Genomic DNA, 16,763 nt, shown 5'->3' with positions numbered 1-16,763 from the left:
TTTTTTTCCATTTTTACCTGTATTTTTTGGCCACTTCCTGCAGGGAAATTCCCTTTTTCAGGGCCAGCTGGGCCAGGTGCAGCACGGCCATCCCCAAACTCTCGTTTTGGAATTTCTCAATTTCTGCTTCTCCCTGAAAGTCCTGAAGGGAAACAACGTCGTGGATGAAGTCGAATTTAGCCTGGAAAAAATGAAAATTATCAATTAAAATAAGTTATAAAATATATAAAAATGGAATATAATAATTATATGGAATGTAATAGAATATTATGATATATACGGAATAATTTATAAGGTAATTATAATATAATATAATATAAAATAATATATATAAAATACAATACAATACATAATATTATTTTATATTATATTATATTATATTATATTATATTATATATATAAAATATAATTAAATATATTATAATATAATATCTATCATATTATGTGTATTATATATGATACAAAATAGTAAAATATAATACAATCTAATACAATACATAATACAACATTATACTAATATTATATTATATTATATTATATTATATTATATTATATTATACTACATTATAATATATTATATTATATTATACTATATTATGCTATATTATATTATATTATGTTGTATTGTATTATATTATATTATATTATACTAAATTATACTACATTGTATTATATAATGTCATCTATAGTAATATATATAACATATATAATATACTGTATTATAGTATATTTTATATTATATTTTATTATATACTCTATAACACAACATAATATAATAGAATACAACATAATATAATATAGTATAATACAATACAATATAATACAATACAATATAATACAATATAATATAATATAATATAATACAATATAATATACAATATAATATAATACAATATAATATAATACAATGCAATATAATACAATGCAACATAATATAATATAATATAATATAATATAATATAATACAATATAATATAATATAATGCAATATAATATAATATAATACAATATAATACAATATAATACAATATAATATAATATAACACAATACAACACAATACAATACAATATAATACAATATAATACAGTATAATATAATACAATACAATATAATATAATATAATATAATACAATACAATATAATACAATATAATATAATATAATACAATATAATACAATACAATATAATATAATACAATACAATTTAATATAATATAATACAATATAATATAATATAATACAATACAATATAATATAATATAATGCAATATAATATGATATAATACAATTTAATATAATATAATACAATTTAATATAATATAATACAATATAATATAACACAATACAATACAATATAATATAATACAATATAATACAATACAATATAACACAATATAACACAATATAATACAATACAATATAATACAATACAATACACCCAAATTTTACCAAATTAATCTAAATTTTCCCTACAAACATTGAATTTCTCACCTGCTCAAAGAGATACTGGAAGGAGGGTCCGTCCAGCAAAGCCCCCCCCGGGCTCTGGGGGTTTCCCCCCCGGGGCCGGGCCCGGAACACTCTGGGCTCCTGCGGGTTCAGCCCCAGCCAGTTCCGGAAATAAAACCTGTGTTTACAGGAGAAAAAAAGGGAAAATTTGAATTTTTGGGGGTTTTTTTTGAGGGGTTTTTAAAGGGTTTTTTAATATTTTTTTTTAAAGATTTTCCTAAGGTTTTTTTAAAGATTTTTTAAATATTTTTAAAAGATTTTTTAAAGATTTTTTAAAGATTTTTAAAAGATTTTTTTAATATTTTTTTAAAGATTTTTTAAAGTTTTTTTTTAATATTTTTTTAAGATTTTTTTTTAATTTTTTAATTTTTTTAATTTTTTTTTTTTTAATTTTAATTCTTTTAATTTTTACAAATATTTTTGAAGCCTTTTTTAAATTTTTTTTTAAAATGTTTTAAATTTTTTTAAAAAAATTTTTAGATTTTTTAAAATTTTTTAAAATTTATTTTGATTTTTTAAAGCTCTTTTTTTTAAATAATTTGTTTTTTAAAAAATTTTTAAAAATTTTAAAATATTTTTTATTTTTTTAAATTAACATTTTTAAATACATATATATTTAATATTTTTAATATTTTAAAATATTTTAATATTTCTAAAATATTTTAAATATTTTTAATATATTCTAATTTTTCTAAAATATTTTTTAAGCTTTTAAAATTCTTTTCATATCTTAAATTTATTTAATTTTTTTCAATTTTTTTAAAATGTCTTAAATTTTTTTAATTTTTTTAAAAATATTTTTAAGACCTTTTTTTAAAATTTATTTTATTGTATTTTATTTTTATTTTTTAATTTTTTTTTTTAATTTTTTGGCCCAAACCTGATCCTGAAGTGGAGGATTTGTCGGGTGTCGGGGCCCAGCTGGAATTGGTGGTTTGGGGGGAGCCAAAGGCGTCGCTGGGGGTCAAAAAGGGCAAAGAGGCTGCAGCAAAGGGGGGAAATTCCTGAAAAAAATCAGATTATTTGGGTTATTTAGGGGAAAAAATGAAGTTTTGGGGGGTTGGATATTAAAAAAAATGGGATTTTGGGGGGTTTGGTATGAAAAAAATGGAATTTTAGGGGGTAATTCCATTGAAATTCGTTCATTTCTCACCCAAATTTCACCAAAATTCACCCAAATTTCACCCAAAATTCCCCCAAATTTCACTCAAAATCCACTGAAATTTTATCTAAAATTCCCCCAAATTTCACCCAAATTTTCCCCAAATTTCAACCAAAATTCAGTCATTTCTCACCCAAATTTCACCCAAAATTCCACTGAAAATTTCACCAAAATTTTCCCAATTTTCCCCCAAAATTCCTCCTACCTTAACCCAAATTTTCCCAAAATTCCCCCAAAATTTCTGCTCAAATTCCCCCAAAATTCCCCCAAAATTCTCCAAAATACACCCAAATTTTCCCCAAATTTTCCCAAAAAATTTCCTAAATTCCCCCCAAAATTCAGTCATTTCTCACCCAAATTTCACCCAAAATTCCACCAAATTTCCCCCAAATTTCACCCAAAATCCACTGAAATTTCACCCAAATTTTTCCAAAATTCACCCAAATTGTTCCAAATCCCCCAAATTTCCCCAAATTTCCAGAATTTCCCCCAAAATTCCCCCCACTCCTCACCCAGGCTCCGGGCCAGGTCAATACAAATTTCCTCAGCGCTGAATGAGCCTCGTGTATAAACCCGGAACCGCCCGCAGGGGGCGCCACTTCCCCCGTTATCACCAACGTTATCACCGTTATCTCCATTATCACCATCGTTATCTCTGTTATCAGAGTCGTTATCAGCGTTATCAGAGTTGTTGTTATCGCTGTCGGGGCCCCCCCAGAGCAGAAGGACCCGGAGCCCCCCAGAGACCCCCGAGGACCCCTCGGGATCAGCCCCGGGGCTGCGACCACCGCAAAGCCACATCCTGGAGGGGGGAAAAAAATATGAATTTTGGGTTAAAAAATTTGAATTTTGGTTAAAAAAAATTAATTTGGGTTAAAGAAATTTGAATTTGGGTCAAGAAAAATGGGATTTGGGGAGAAAAAGTGAGGCTTGGGGCAAAAAAAAATGGGGTTTGGGGCAAGAAAAATGGGATTTTATGGCGAAAGAAATGGGATATGGTGCAAAATAAATTGAATTTTGATGAAAAAAATGGGGTTTGGGTTAAAAACATAGGGGTTTGGGGCGAAAAAAATGGGAATTTGGGGGGAAAAAATGGGGTTTGGGGGAAAAAAAAGGGATTTTGGGGGCAAAAAAATGGGATTTTGGGGCAAAAAAAATGGGATTTGGGGGCAAAAAATGGGTTTTGGGGCAAAAAAGAAATGGGAATTTTAGACCCGTTTCCAGATGGATTTTTGACCCATTTTTGGGTGAATTTTTGACCCTTTTCAGGGCAGATTTTGGGGATTTTCAGGGTGAATTTTGACCCATTTCAAGCTGAATTTTTGACCCATTTTGGGGTGAATTTTTGACCCATTTCAGGCTGATTTTGCCCCATTTTCGTTCCGCTTTCGACTCATTTTCGTTCTGATTTTCACCCACTTCCTCCCCAAACTCTGCCCCATTTCAGAGCACTTTCTAACCCATTTTGGGTGAACTTTTCCCCCATTTCAAGCCGATTTTACCCCATTTTTGATTTAATTTTAACCCATTTCACCCCCTCACACAAACCCCCCCTCCCCATCCTCACTTGGTACCGGCCCCGGCCCCTCACGGACTCACTTCCGGGTCCGCCCCCGTTTGGTCCCGCCCCTCCCGGTTGGAACGGACCCTGTTCCCCCCTCTCTTTGTTCCCGGTTGGTTTTGACCCCCCGTTCCCCCCCTGGTTGTTCCGGTCCCGGTTCCGGTGCCGATTTTTCCCCCCTCCCGGTTCCCCCCTTTGGTACCGGCCCGGCCGCTCCCGCTCTTCCGCCTCACAGAGACGCCGCTTCTCATTGGCTGAGAGAGACGCGCGCTGCTATTGGCTGAGCCCCGTGGCGGTTTTGCTTTGTGGGCGGGGTCGATGGCGAGGGAAGGATTTGATTGGTTGAGATGGAGGGGGCGGGGTTTAGAGGGCGGGTATTTAAGGGCGTGCTCAAAGCGATCAGGGGCGGGGTTTGAGGCACAGCTGGATCCAAATGGGGAGAACAGCTGGATTAAAAATGGGGAAAAAACAGCTGGATCCAAAATTTGGGGATGGGGACACAACCGGATCCAGAATTTGGGGGATCACAGCTGGATCCAGGATTTAGGAGGGCACAGCTGGATCCAAAATTGGATTCAAAACACCCCCAGAACTCCCTAAATTCCCCCAAACGTCCCTAAAACATTCCCAGAGCCCCAAAAATGGCCCCAAAACCTTCCCAAAATACCCCCAGACCCTCCTAAAACCCCCCAAAATGCCCCCAGACCCTCCAAAAACCCCCCAAAAAAGTCCCCAAACCCCCTCAAAACACCCCCCAAACATTTCCAGATGCCCCAAAATTCCCCAAACCCCTCAAAGAGCCTCCAGATGTCCCCAAAAAGTCATAAATTCCCGATTTTCTCTGGTTTTTTGGAGTTTTAAAGCATTTTTTTCCCTCATGTTTGAGCGGGGAAGGGGAAGAGACCGAGCCTGACCCCCTCTTTTATTTATTGTTTTATTTGGCTTTTTTCTGCTTTTCCATAAAGTTAAACTCAAAATTTCCTGTTTTTCCATAAAGTAAAACTCATAAATTCGAGGTTTTGGGGGTTTTTTGGAGCTTTTTTGTATTTTTTTCCCTCAGGTTTGAACGGGAAAGGGGAAAAGACCAAGCCTGACCCTTCCCCTCTTTTATTTATTTATTTATTTGGCTTTTTTTCTGCTTTTCCATAAAGTTAAACTCATAAATTCCTGATTTTCTGGGAACATTTTGTGTTTTTCTTGGATTTTGGGGCTTTTTTTGCTGCTTTTCTGGAGCTTTTTTGTATTTTTTTCCCTCACGTTTGAGCGGGAAAAGGGGAAGAGCCCAACCCGACCCTCCCCTTCCCCTTTATTTCACTTCCCACCATTTTTTTCTCCTTTTCCATAAACTTAAGTGTATAAATTCTCATTTTTCGGGGTTTTTCGAAGCTTTTGAGCATTTTCCCCCCTCAGAATTTTGAATTTTTATTCCCCCTCGGCGCCGTTTTCCCGCCTCCTGTCCCCGGGCGCGGCTCCTCCTCCCGCCCCCGCCTCGGGCCCGTCGCCGCTTTTGGCGTTGGGAACCCACAGGCCGGAGTCGATACAGCGTTGCATGTGGTATTTGGCTTCCTAAAAAAATTAAAAATTAAAAATTTTAAAGGGTTGAGGAAGGGGTTTGAGGGGTTTTGGAGGGGGTTTGAGGGGTTTTTGGGGGTTTTATGGGGAGGTTTTGTTGTGGGATTTGGGGTTTTTCTGAGGAGATTTGAGGATTCCTTGAGGGGTTTGGGGCCTTTCTGAGGAGATTTGGGGATTCTTTGAGGAGATTTAGGATTCCCTGAGGAGAATTGGGTTTTTCTGAGGAGATTTGAGAATTTCCTGAGGGATTTGGGGCCTTTCTGAGGAGATTTGGAGATTTCTTGAGGGATTTGGGGCATTCATGAGGAGATTTGGGGACACATTTAGAGGGATTTGGGTTTTCCTGAGGAGATTTGGGTTTTCCTGAGGAGATTTGGACATTCCTTGAGGGATTTGGGACCCTCCTGAGGAGATTTGGGGATTTCCTGAGGGATCTGGGACCCTCCTGAGGGATTTGGGGCATTTCTGAGGAGATTTGGGGCATTCATGAGGAGATTTAGGATTCCCTGAGGAGATTTGGGGTTTTCTGAGGAGATTTGGGGATTCCCTGAGGGATTTGGGGGGTCCCTGAGATCTGGGGACACATTTTGAGGGGATTTGGATTTTCCTGAGGAGATTTTGGGATCCCCCTTAGGAGTTTGGGGACCCCCTGAGGGGTTTTGGAACCCCCTGAGGGATTTGGGACCCCCTGAGGGATTTTAGGACCCCCCGAGGGTGTTTTTGGGACCCCCCAGAGGAGTTTTTGGGGTCCCCCACTCACGGTTGGGTCCATTTTGCTGATGGTGTCCTGGAGCATCTGAACATCCTTGACATCAAAACATTTCTGCAGCTCCTGTGGGGCACAGAGCAGTTACAGACCAGTCAGGGACTGGGACAGACTGGGATAAACTGGGATAAACTGGGATATACTGGGAACTACCACGACCAAACCACGAGTCACCAAATCCCCAGGACAGAAACCCCAAAAAACTCCCCAAAACCCTGAAATTTCACCCCAAAACTGTGGGATTTCACCCCAAAACCAGACTCACACTGGAACTGACTGGGATAAACTGGGATATACTGGGAGTAACTGGAATCAAACTGGAATTGACTGGGATATACTGGGAGCGACCTCAATCAAACCACAATTCCCACAATGAAAACACCCCAAAAAAGCCCCAAAACTGTGAAATTTCACCCCAAAACTGGGGAATTTCACCCCAAAACCAGACTCACACTGGGATAAACTGGGAGTAACTGGGATCAAACCGTGATTCCCAATTCCCACAACAAAAACACCCCAAAAACTCCCCCCAAAAAAACCCCAAAACTGTGATATTTCACCCCAAAACTGGGGGATTTCTCCCCAAAACCAGAATCACACTGGGAGTGACTGGGATAAACTGGGAGTAACTGGGATCAAACCGCAATTCCCAATTCCCACAACGAAAACACCCCAAAAACTCCCAAAAAAACCCCCAAAAATCCCCAAACCTGTGGGATTTCACCCCAAAACTCTGAAATTTCACCCCAAAACTGTGAAATTTCACCCCAAAACCAGAGTCACACTGGGACTGACTGGGATAAACTGGGAGTAACTGGGATCAAACTGTGATTCCCAATTCCCACAATGAAAACACCCCAAAAACTCCCAAAAAAACCCCAAAAATCCCCAAAACTGTGAGATTTCACCCCAAACTGGGGGATTTCTCCCCAAAACTCTGAAATTTCACCCCAAAACTGGGGGATTTCACCCCAAAACCAGAATCACACTGGGAGTAACAGGGATCAAACCACAATTCCCAATTCCCACAACAAAACCATCCCAAAAACTCACAAAAAACCCCCCAAAAATCCCCAAACCTGTGGGATTTCACCCCAAGCCTGGGGGATTTCTCCCCAAAACTCTGAAATTTCACCCCAAAACTGTGGGATTTCACCCCAAAACTCTGAAATTTCACCCCAAAACTGGGGGATTTCCCCCCAAAACTGGGGGATTCCTCCCCAAAACTCTGAAATTTCACCCCAAAACTGGGGGATTTCCCCCCAAAACTGGGGGATTCCTCCCCAAAACTCTGAAATTTCACCCCAAAACTGGGGGATTTCTCCCCAAAATTCTGAAATTTCACCCCAAAACTGGGGGATTTCACCCCAAACCCAGAATCACACTGGGAGTAACTGGGATCAAACCACAATTCCCAATTCCCACAACAAAAACACCCCAAAAAACCCCAAAACAGTGAAATTTCCCCCAAAAAATCCCTCCACTCACTGGGGGCAGCGACTCATAAACATCGACGGGGTCGAGGCCGCCGGGCCCGAGGCGTTTCTGCCTTTCCTCCTCCTCGTATTCCCTGAGAGCCTTTTCCAGCCTGGCCTTGGCCCTGCCCCGAACTCGCTCCTTGAAAGCCTCCAGCTCCTCGGTGAAACCCTCCAGGTAGTGCTGGTCTGCCGTCTGGGGGGGAAAATGGGGAGATTAGAGGGAAAATCAGCAAAAATTTGGGGTTCTGGAGGGAAAATTATCAAAAATTTGGGGTTCAGGGGGAAAATTATGAGCAAAAATTGGAGGTTCAGGGGGAAAATTTGGGTTCAGAGGGGAAAATTTGGAGTTTTGAGAGGACATTGGGGAATTCAGGGGGGACATTTTGGGGAAAATCTGGAGTTTAGGGTGGAAAACTGGGGTTCAGGGGCAAAATTTGGGGTTCTGAGGGGACATTTGGGAGTTTAGAGGGAAAATTTGGGGGTTCAGGGGGGCTGGAGAACCAAGAGCTCCTCGGTGAAATCCTCCAGGTAGGGCTGGTCTGCGGTCTGGGGGAGATTTGGGGAGAAATTTGGAATTTAGAGGGGAAATTTGGGGTTTGGGGGGGAAAATTTGGGGTTTAGAGGAGAAAAATTGAGATTTTAGGGGAAAAAATTGGGGTTTAGGGGGGAAAATTGGAGTTCTGAGGGGAAAAATTTGGGTTGTAGGGGGAAAAATTGGGGTTTAGAGGGGAAATTTGGGGTTTAGGTGGGAAAAATTGGGGGTTAGAGGGGAAAATAAGGGAAAATTGGGGGTTTAGGAGGGAAAATGAGGGAAAATTTGGGGTTGGGGGGAAATTTGGGGCTTAGAGAAGAAAAATTGGGGGTTCAAGGGAGAAAAATTGGGGTTTAGAGGGGAAATTTGGGGGTTTGAGGGAACATTTTGGGGGTTTAGGGGGAAAAATCGGGGTTTTAGGAGAAAAAAATTGGGGTTTAGGGTGGAAAAATTGGGATTCGGGGGGACATTTGGGGGTTTTGAGGGGAAAATTGGGGTTTAGGGGGAAAATTTGGGGGTTTAGAGGGAAAAATTGGGGTTTAGGAGGGAAAATGAGGGAAAATTTGGGGGTTCAGGGGAAAAATTGGGATTCAGGAAAGAAAATGAGGAAAAATTTCTCTCTTTAAACCAATAAAAAGATTTGAGTTTTTGGGGTTTTTTACCTTGATTTTTGCCATAATTAAAACCCCAAAATTCTTCTCCCCAAACCCATTAAAAATGTGAATTTTGGGGGTTTTTTACCTTGATTTTGATGGAAAATCTCAATTTTTTGGGCAATTTCACCTCGATTTTGATGAAAAAATATCAATTTTTTTGGTTTTTTTTACCTCGATTTTTGCCATAATTAAAACCCCAAAATTTCTCCCTTAACTTGTTAAAAAAAAAAAAGTAAATTTTTTGAGGTTTTTTACCTCGATTTTGGTGGAAAAATCTCAATTTTTTTGGCAATTTCACCTCAATTTTGATGGAAAAATGTCAATTTTTTGGGTTTTTTTACCTCGATTTTTGCCATAATTAAAACCCCAAAATTTCTATCCCTAAACCAATAAAAAAATATTAATTTTGGGGTGTTTTTACCTTGATTTTGGTGAAGAACTGGCGGAAACAGGCCCTGGGATCCACCTTGAGGCTCTTGGCCAGTTCCAGGATGAATTGCATGACAATGGTCTGGTGAGCCACCTGCTCCATCAGCGCGTGTTTCTGGGGGAAAAACATCAAATTTGGTCAAAATTAAATTAAATTTTTATTTATTATAGATTTTTTTTAAGTGTGGGGAAAATTTGGGGGGTTTTGGGGGAGTTTTTGGGTAATTTTGGGGTTTTTTTTGCATTTTTTTATTATTATTTTTGGGGGGATTTTATTCTTTTTTTTTTTTTGTGGTTTTTAGGCAAAAAAAAAGGGTGAAAATACCCAAAAATTCCCCCAAATTCTTATTTATCACAAGTATATTCAGCAAGAGGGAAGTTTTGTGGGGTTTGGGGGGAGTTGTTATGGTTTTTTATTTTTATTTATATCATGTTTTATTTCATTTTTATTTTTGTTACTTTTAGATTTATTATGTTTATATAAAATTTTATATGAAGAAGAAGAAGAAAAGAAGAAGAAGAGAAGGAGAAGAAGGAGGAGGAGAAGGAGAATAATAATAATAATAATAATAATAATAATAATAATAATAATTCCTTCCAACAACAAAAACCTCCAAAAAAAATGAAAACAAACCAACTCCAACCTGCAAAAAAAATGAAATTTCCCCCATTTTTCTCACCTCCTCCACCTCGAGGTCGATGCACCAGATGAGGAGGTAAAAACCTCTAAAAATAGTGAAAAAAACCCCAATTCTAACCTGCAAAAAATAGGATTTAATCCCAATTTTTCCCCATTTTTCTCTCCTCCTCCACCTCAAGTTCGATGCACCAACTAAAAACCACCAAAAATATGAAAACAAACCAATTCCAACCTGGAAAAAAATGGGATTTAATCCAAATTTTCCCCATTTTTCTCACTTCCTCGACCTCGAGGTCGATGCACCAGGAAAAAACCATCAAAAAAAAGAAAAAAACCCAAATCCCAAGCTGGAAAAAACCGAGATTTAATTCCCATTTATATTATATTATATTATATTATATTATATTATATTATATTATATTATATTATATTATACTATATTATATATTGTATTATATTTTATTGTATTATATTCTATTGCATTTTATTATGTTATATTATATTTATATTACATTTACTTTATATTATTAAATTATATCATATATTACATTATATTACATCATATCATATTATATAATATATTATAACATGTTACTGTATCAATTATATTTTTACACTGTTCCCTTTAATTTTTATTACTTTTATATTTATATAAAATTTTAAAATATATTTTATTATTATTATTAATAATAATAAGTTTAATTTTAATTTTATATTACTTCCAACAAAATAATAATAATAATAATAATAATAATAATAATAACAACAACAATAATAATAGTAAATAATCTATTTTTATTTTTTCTATTACTTCCAACAAGAAAAACTCCACAAAAGTGAGAACCAGACAGTTCCAACCTGGGAAAAAAAAAGAGATTTAATCCCATTTTTCCCATTTTTTCCCCCATTTTTCTCACCTCCTCCACCTCGAGGTCGATGCACCAGATGACGAGATAATTTGCCATTTCCTCACACACCAGGTGGGGATTGTCAGACAGGAACTTCTGGCTGTCGTCCCACCTCCTCAGCATCCCTAAAAAACGGCAATTTCTATTAATTAATTAGAGAAATGAGGGGTTAATTAATGGGGGTGGGGCAGGGGAAAGAGGGAAGCCTCAATTCTATTTTAAAATTATTAATTTTACCATTAAAATATCAAATTTTAGCCCTAAAATCCAAATTTTGCCCCTAAATTCCCCAATTTCAACCCCAAATCTTCAATTCCAACCCTAAAATCCCAATTTCCACATTTAAAATCCCCAATTTTAACCCTAAATCCCCAATTCCACCCCTAAAATCCTAATTTCCACATTTAAAATCCCCAATTTTAAACCTAAATCCCCAATTTTAAACCTAAAATCCCAAAATCCACCCCTAAATCTCCAATTCCATCTTAAATTCCCCAATTCCACCCCTAAAATCCCCAATTTTGATCCTAAAATCCCAATTTTAACACTAAAATCCCCAATTTTAACACTAAAATCTCCAATTCCAACCCCTAAAATCCAAATTTCCACACCTAAAAAACCCAAAATCTGTCCAAAGGTCCCTAAAAAACCCAAAAATTTGTTCCCAGCTCCCTAAGAACACCCAAAATTTGCCCAAAGGTCCCTAAAAATCCAAAAAATTTGCCCAAAGGTCCCTAAAAATCCCAAAAAAATTGTTTCCACCTCCCTAAAACCCCCAAAAATTTGTTCCCAGTCTCCTAAAAACCCTCAAAAATCTGTTTTCACCTCCCTAAAAACCCAAAAAATTTGTTCTCAGTCTCCTAAAAACCCCAAAATTTGTCCAAAGGTCCCTAAAAACACCCAAAATTTGCCTAAAGGTCCCTAAAAATCCCAAAATTTTTCCAAAGGTCCCTAAAAACCCCAAAAATTTTGCCCAAAGGTCCCTAAAAATCCCAAAAATTTTGCCCAAAGGTCCCTAAAAATCCCCAAAATTTTTCCAAAGGTCCCTAAAAATCCCAAATTTTGCCCAAAGGTCTCTAAAAACCCCAAAAATTTCCTCACCAAAGTGTTTGATTTGCTTTTCGTATCTCTCCACAAAAGTTTTGTGTTTTTTCTCCTTCTGCTCCTCGGTCTCCTCCTTCTCCTCGGGTTTCACGTTGAAAACGCTCTGGGGAGGAGGAAAAAAAGGCAATTTGGGGTTATTTGGGAGGGGTTTTTAAGGGATGAGGGGAGGGTCCTTAAAAAAATCCACACAAAAGTAAAAAAAACCCCAAAATTTCTCAAAAAAAAAGCCCCAAGAAAGCTCTACCCAAAAAAGTCCCCAAACCTCCCCAAAAAACCACAAAAACCTCCCCAAAAAAACCAAAACACCCAAAAAAACCCCACTAACCCCTTAAAATTTCCCAAAAACTGCCTCGAAAAAAAACCCAAAAAACCTCAAAACACCCCAAAACCCTCCAAAAAAAACCTCCAAAAACCACAAAAGCACCTCCAAACAATCCAAAAAAAACCCCAATAATTCCCCCAAAACCCCCCAAAAATCCAACCTCCCCCCAAAAAACTTTAAAAACCCTCCAAAAAATCTCAAAAAAACCCCCAAAAAAACCCTCAAAACACCCTCCAAAAAAACTCCAAAAAAATTCTCATAATCCTCCCCAAAAAAACCTTAAAAACCCTCCAAAAAAAAACCCCCAAAAAAATCTCAAAACACCCTCCAAAAAAACCCAAAAAAATCTCAAAAAAACCCACTTAAAAACCCTCCCAAAAAAAACCCCAAAAAAGCTCAAAACACCCTCCAAAAAAAAACCCCAAAAAATCTCAAAAAAACCTCAAAAACCCTCCAAAAAAACCCCCAAAAAAACCTCATAAAAAACCCTCCAAAAAATCTCAAAAAAACCCTCAAAAACCCTCCAAAAAATCTCAAAAAAAAATCAAAACACCCTCCAAAAAAAACCCCAAAAAACCCTCAAAAAAACCTCAAAAATCCCTCCAAACCTCCTGAAAATGCCTCAAATAAACCCAATAACCCCCAAATAAACTCCAAATAAACCAAATAACCCCCAAATAAGCCCAATAAACCCCAAATAAACTCCAATAACCCCAAATAAACTCCAATAACCCCCAAATAAACTCCAATAACCCCAAATAAACCAAATAACCCCCAAATAAACCAAAAAAACCCCAAAAAAAATCTCATAATCCCCCCAAAAAACCCCCCAAAAAACCAAAATTCCCCTGAAAAACTCACCCAAAATCCCCGAAAATGCTGCAAATAAACCCAATAAACCCCAAATAAACCAAATAAACCCCAAATAAACTCCAATAACCCCCAAAAAATCCAACCTCCCCCCCAAAAAAAACCCAAAGAAACCTTAAAAACCCTCCAAAAAAACCTCCAAAAAATCTCAAAAACCCTCCAAAAAAAACCCACCAAAAAAATCTCAAAAACCCTCCAAAAAAAACCCCCAAAAATCTCATAATGCCCCTCCAAAAACACCCAAAAAAACCCTCAAAAAAACCCCCAAAAAAACCCCAAAAAAATCTCAAAAAAACCTCAAAACACCCTCTAAAAAAAACCCCAAAAAAATCTCAAAAAAAACCTCAAAACACCCTCCAAAAAAAACCCAAAAAAATCTCAAAAAAAACCTCAAAACACCCTCTAAAAAAACCCCCAAAAAATCTCAAAAAAAAAAACCTCAAAACACCCTCCAAAAAAACCCAAAAAAATCTCAAAAAACCTCAAAACAGCCTCTAAAAAAAACCCAAAAAAATCTCAAAAAAAACCTCAAAAAAAACCCCAAAAAATCTCAAAAAATCCCCCAAAAATCTCAAAAAAACCTCCAAAAAAACCCCAAATAAACCCCAAATCTCCCCCCAACCCCCCTCACCTTACTGAAGCCATCCTTGCTGAGCGTATCCACGTTCCAGGGCATGTTCCTCTCCTTTTTCCGGAGCTCCTCGAGTTTCCCCTCCCAGCCCCTCTCCTCATTCCGGAGGTGCTGGGCCTCGGCCTGGAGGCGCTGCAGCTCCCCCGGGGCCGGGCCCGCGCTCAGCTCCAGCTCCTTCAGCCGCTTCTGGCACTCCTGCAGTTTGCGTTTGCACTCCCGGCAGCCTTTGTCCAGCTCTTCTTTTTCTTTTTGGAATTGTTCCATGCGCTCCACGCGGGCCTGGGAGAGAGGAGAAAATAAAATAAAATAAAAATAAATAAAATAAAATAAAAATTTATATTTATATTTTCTTTTTGGAATTGTTCCATGCGCTCCACGCGGGCCTGCGAGGGGAGAGAAAATAAAATAAAATAAATTAATAAAATAAAAATTTTTATATATATGTATAGATATAGATATAGATATAGTAAGTGGAAAGAAATAAAAGAAAAATAAATTTGAAATAAAGTTGAAATGAAATAAAAAAATAAAAAATAAAATTATAAAAATTATTATATTATATTGTTATAAAGAATAATAAAATGGTATAGAAAAATAAAATTAAATAAATTTAAAAAATAATATGTATAAGATAGAGTGTTAAAGTGAAATGTAATGGGAAATAGAATAATAAAATAATGTAATATTGGGTAATGTAATATGATGTATATTATATGCATCACATTACATATTATATATTATATTTATTATATTATATTATTATATATTATATTTTATATATTATATATTATAAATTATATTATATGTACATATTATATAAATATATTATATACATCATATTACATACGTATAAATAATATGTATAAAATAAAGTATTAAAGTGAAATGTAATGGGAAATAGAATAATAAAAATAATCTCCCCACACCCTGAAAGCACCACGGAGCAGAAATAAACCATCCCCTTTCCCCAATTCTCCCTTTTCCCCTCAGGGACTCCCTCAGAGGGCCCGGTCGCCATGGGAACACCCCGAAAGGCCCCGCACCTGATGCCGCCATCGGAAAAGACTGGCGGTATCGATATTGGGGTGAGTCTCATCCTCATCGTCCGAGACCTCGATATGGTCCCACACGCTGTAATCCACCATAGCGAGAGCGAGAGGCCGCCGGTCGCCGTTCCCGGTAAATTCCCCCCCTGCCCGTTCTTCAGGCCGCTTTCCTTCCGCCCCGCTGCGTTATGACGTATTTCCGCCGCTGCGTGTGACGCACTTCCGGCTTCTTCTTCATTTCCCCCGCGCCCGTTTCAAAGATGGCGGCGCGGGGTGGAGGTGACGTCATTGCCCTCACACGCAGCGGTTTATTCGTTATAAACTCGTTTTTTCGTAAATATTGAAATTAATATTTTATGTGTAATGCGGGATGGTTTTATTGGGTTATTTTTTTAATTAATAGAAGTTTAAAAAGGGTGATGAATGTGCGGTTTGCTCTCGGGGTTGGGTTTTTTTTTCCCTCAACCGAAATTTTAAGTTGTTTAAAGTCGCGTCGGTAGAAAAAAAAAATCGGAGTTTTCAAGGTCTTTGTTTTCAGGTTTATGGTGTTGTTTTGTTAGTTGATAACTTGGATTATGGGATAATTGGAATGATTTGATAATTTGGAATGATTTGATAATTGGAATTATTTAATAGTTGGAGTTTTCTCTGCTCCCAGACGAGGTTCGGGGACAGGGGCGGGGCGTGAGGCAACGCTTTACATTTATTAATATTTATTTATTTATTATTATATCTTTATTTTTTAATTATTATTTCTCAATTGTTATTGTTTATATTGTGTGTGTGTGTGTTTTATATGTGAGGGGAAAAAGTGGGGAAATGTGAGGGGAGAAAAGTGGGAAATGTGAAAGGAAAAAGTGGGAAATGTGAGGGGAGAAAAGTGGGAAATGTGAGGGGAAAGGGCAGGAAACATGAGAGGGAAAATGTTGGAACACCTGAGGGGAAAAAGATGAGAAACATGAGGGGAAAAAGGCAGAAAATGTGAGGGGAAAAGAGCAGAAAACATGAGGGAAAAAGTGGGAAATGTGAGAAGGAAAAGGGCGGGAAACGTGAGGGAAAAAGTGGGAAATGTGAGGGGAAAAGGCCAAAAACATGAGGGATAAATGGTGGGAAACATGAGAGGGGAAAATGGTGGGACACCTGAGGGGAAAAAGGCAGGAAATGTGAGGGGAAAAGGCGGAAAATGTGAGGGGAAAAGAGCAAAAAACGTGAGGGGAAAATGGTGAGAAATGTGAGGGGAAAAGTGGGAATTGTGAGGGGAAAAAGGCGGGAAACGTGAGGGGGGGGGGGGGGAAAGGCGGGAAACCTGAGGGGGAAAAAAAGGCGGGAAATCTGAGGGGGGAGAAAAAAGGCGGGAAATCTGAGGGGGGGGGAAAAAGGCGGGAAACCTGAGGGGGGGGAAAAAAAGGCGGGAAACGTGAGGGGAAAAAAGATGAGAAACGTGAGGGGAAAAAGGTAGGAAATATGGGGGGAAAGGGCAGGAAAGAGGAGGGGGAAAGGCCAAAAATGTGAGGGGGAAAAGGGTGGGAAATATCAGGGAAAAAAGGGGAAAATGTGAGGGGAAAAGGGGGAAATTG

At 37.6% G+C, this 16,763-nt stretch overlaps 1 protein-coding gene and 1 long non-coding RNA gene across 2 annotated transcripts; both read right to left on the bottom strand.

Moving 5' to 3' along the window:
* Positions 1-5,350: 5,350 nt before the first annotated feature.
* On the bottom strand, positions 5,351-15,395 carry CDC37 (cell division cycle 37, HSP90 cochaperone). Its single transcript, XM_083881860.1, has 8 exons — positions 15,184-15,395; positions 14,141-14,419; positions 12,315-12,420; positions 11,223-11,338; positions 9,658-9,780; positions 8,059-8,241; positions 6,565-6,636; positions 5,351-5,798 (listed from the first exon to the last, which is right to left on the bottom strand). The coding sequence occupies exons 1-8, from the start codon at positions 15,283-15,285 to the stop codon at positions 5,655-5,657; spliced, it is 1,125 nt and encodes a 374-aa protein (XP_083737986.1). The 5' UTR covers positions 15,286-15,395; the 3' UTR covers positions 5,351-5,654.
* Positions 6,765-8,023, bottom strand: LOC310921668. Its single transcript, XR_014592186.1, has 3 exons — positions 7,944-8,023; positions 7,118-7,733; positions 6,765-6,804 (listed from the first exon to the last, which is right to left on the bottom strand). It is a non-coding gene; the product is annotated as an uncharacterized lncRNA (long non-coding RNA).
* Positions 15,396-16,763: the final 1,368 nt, after the last annotated feature.

Source organism: Zosterops lateralis (genome assembly GCF_965231275.1).
Source record: "Zosterops lateralis genome assembly, chromosome: 36".
In the NCBI taxonomy this organism is placed as follows: Eukaryota; Metazoa; Chordata; class Aves; order Passeriformes; family Zosteropidae; genus Zosterops; species Zosterops lateralis.
Note: the sequence above shows the minus strand (reverse complement) of the source record. Positions and strands in the feature narration are given on the sequence as shown.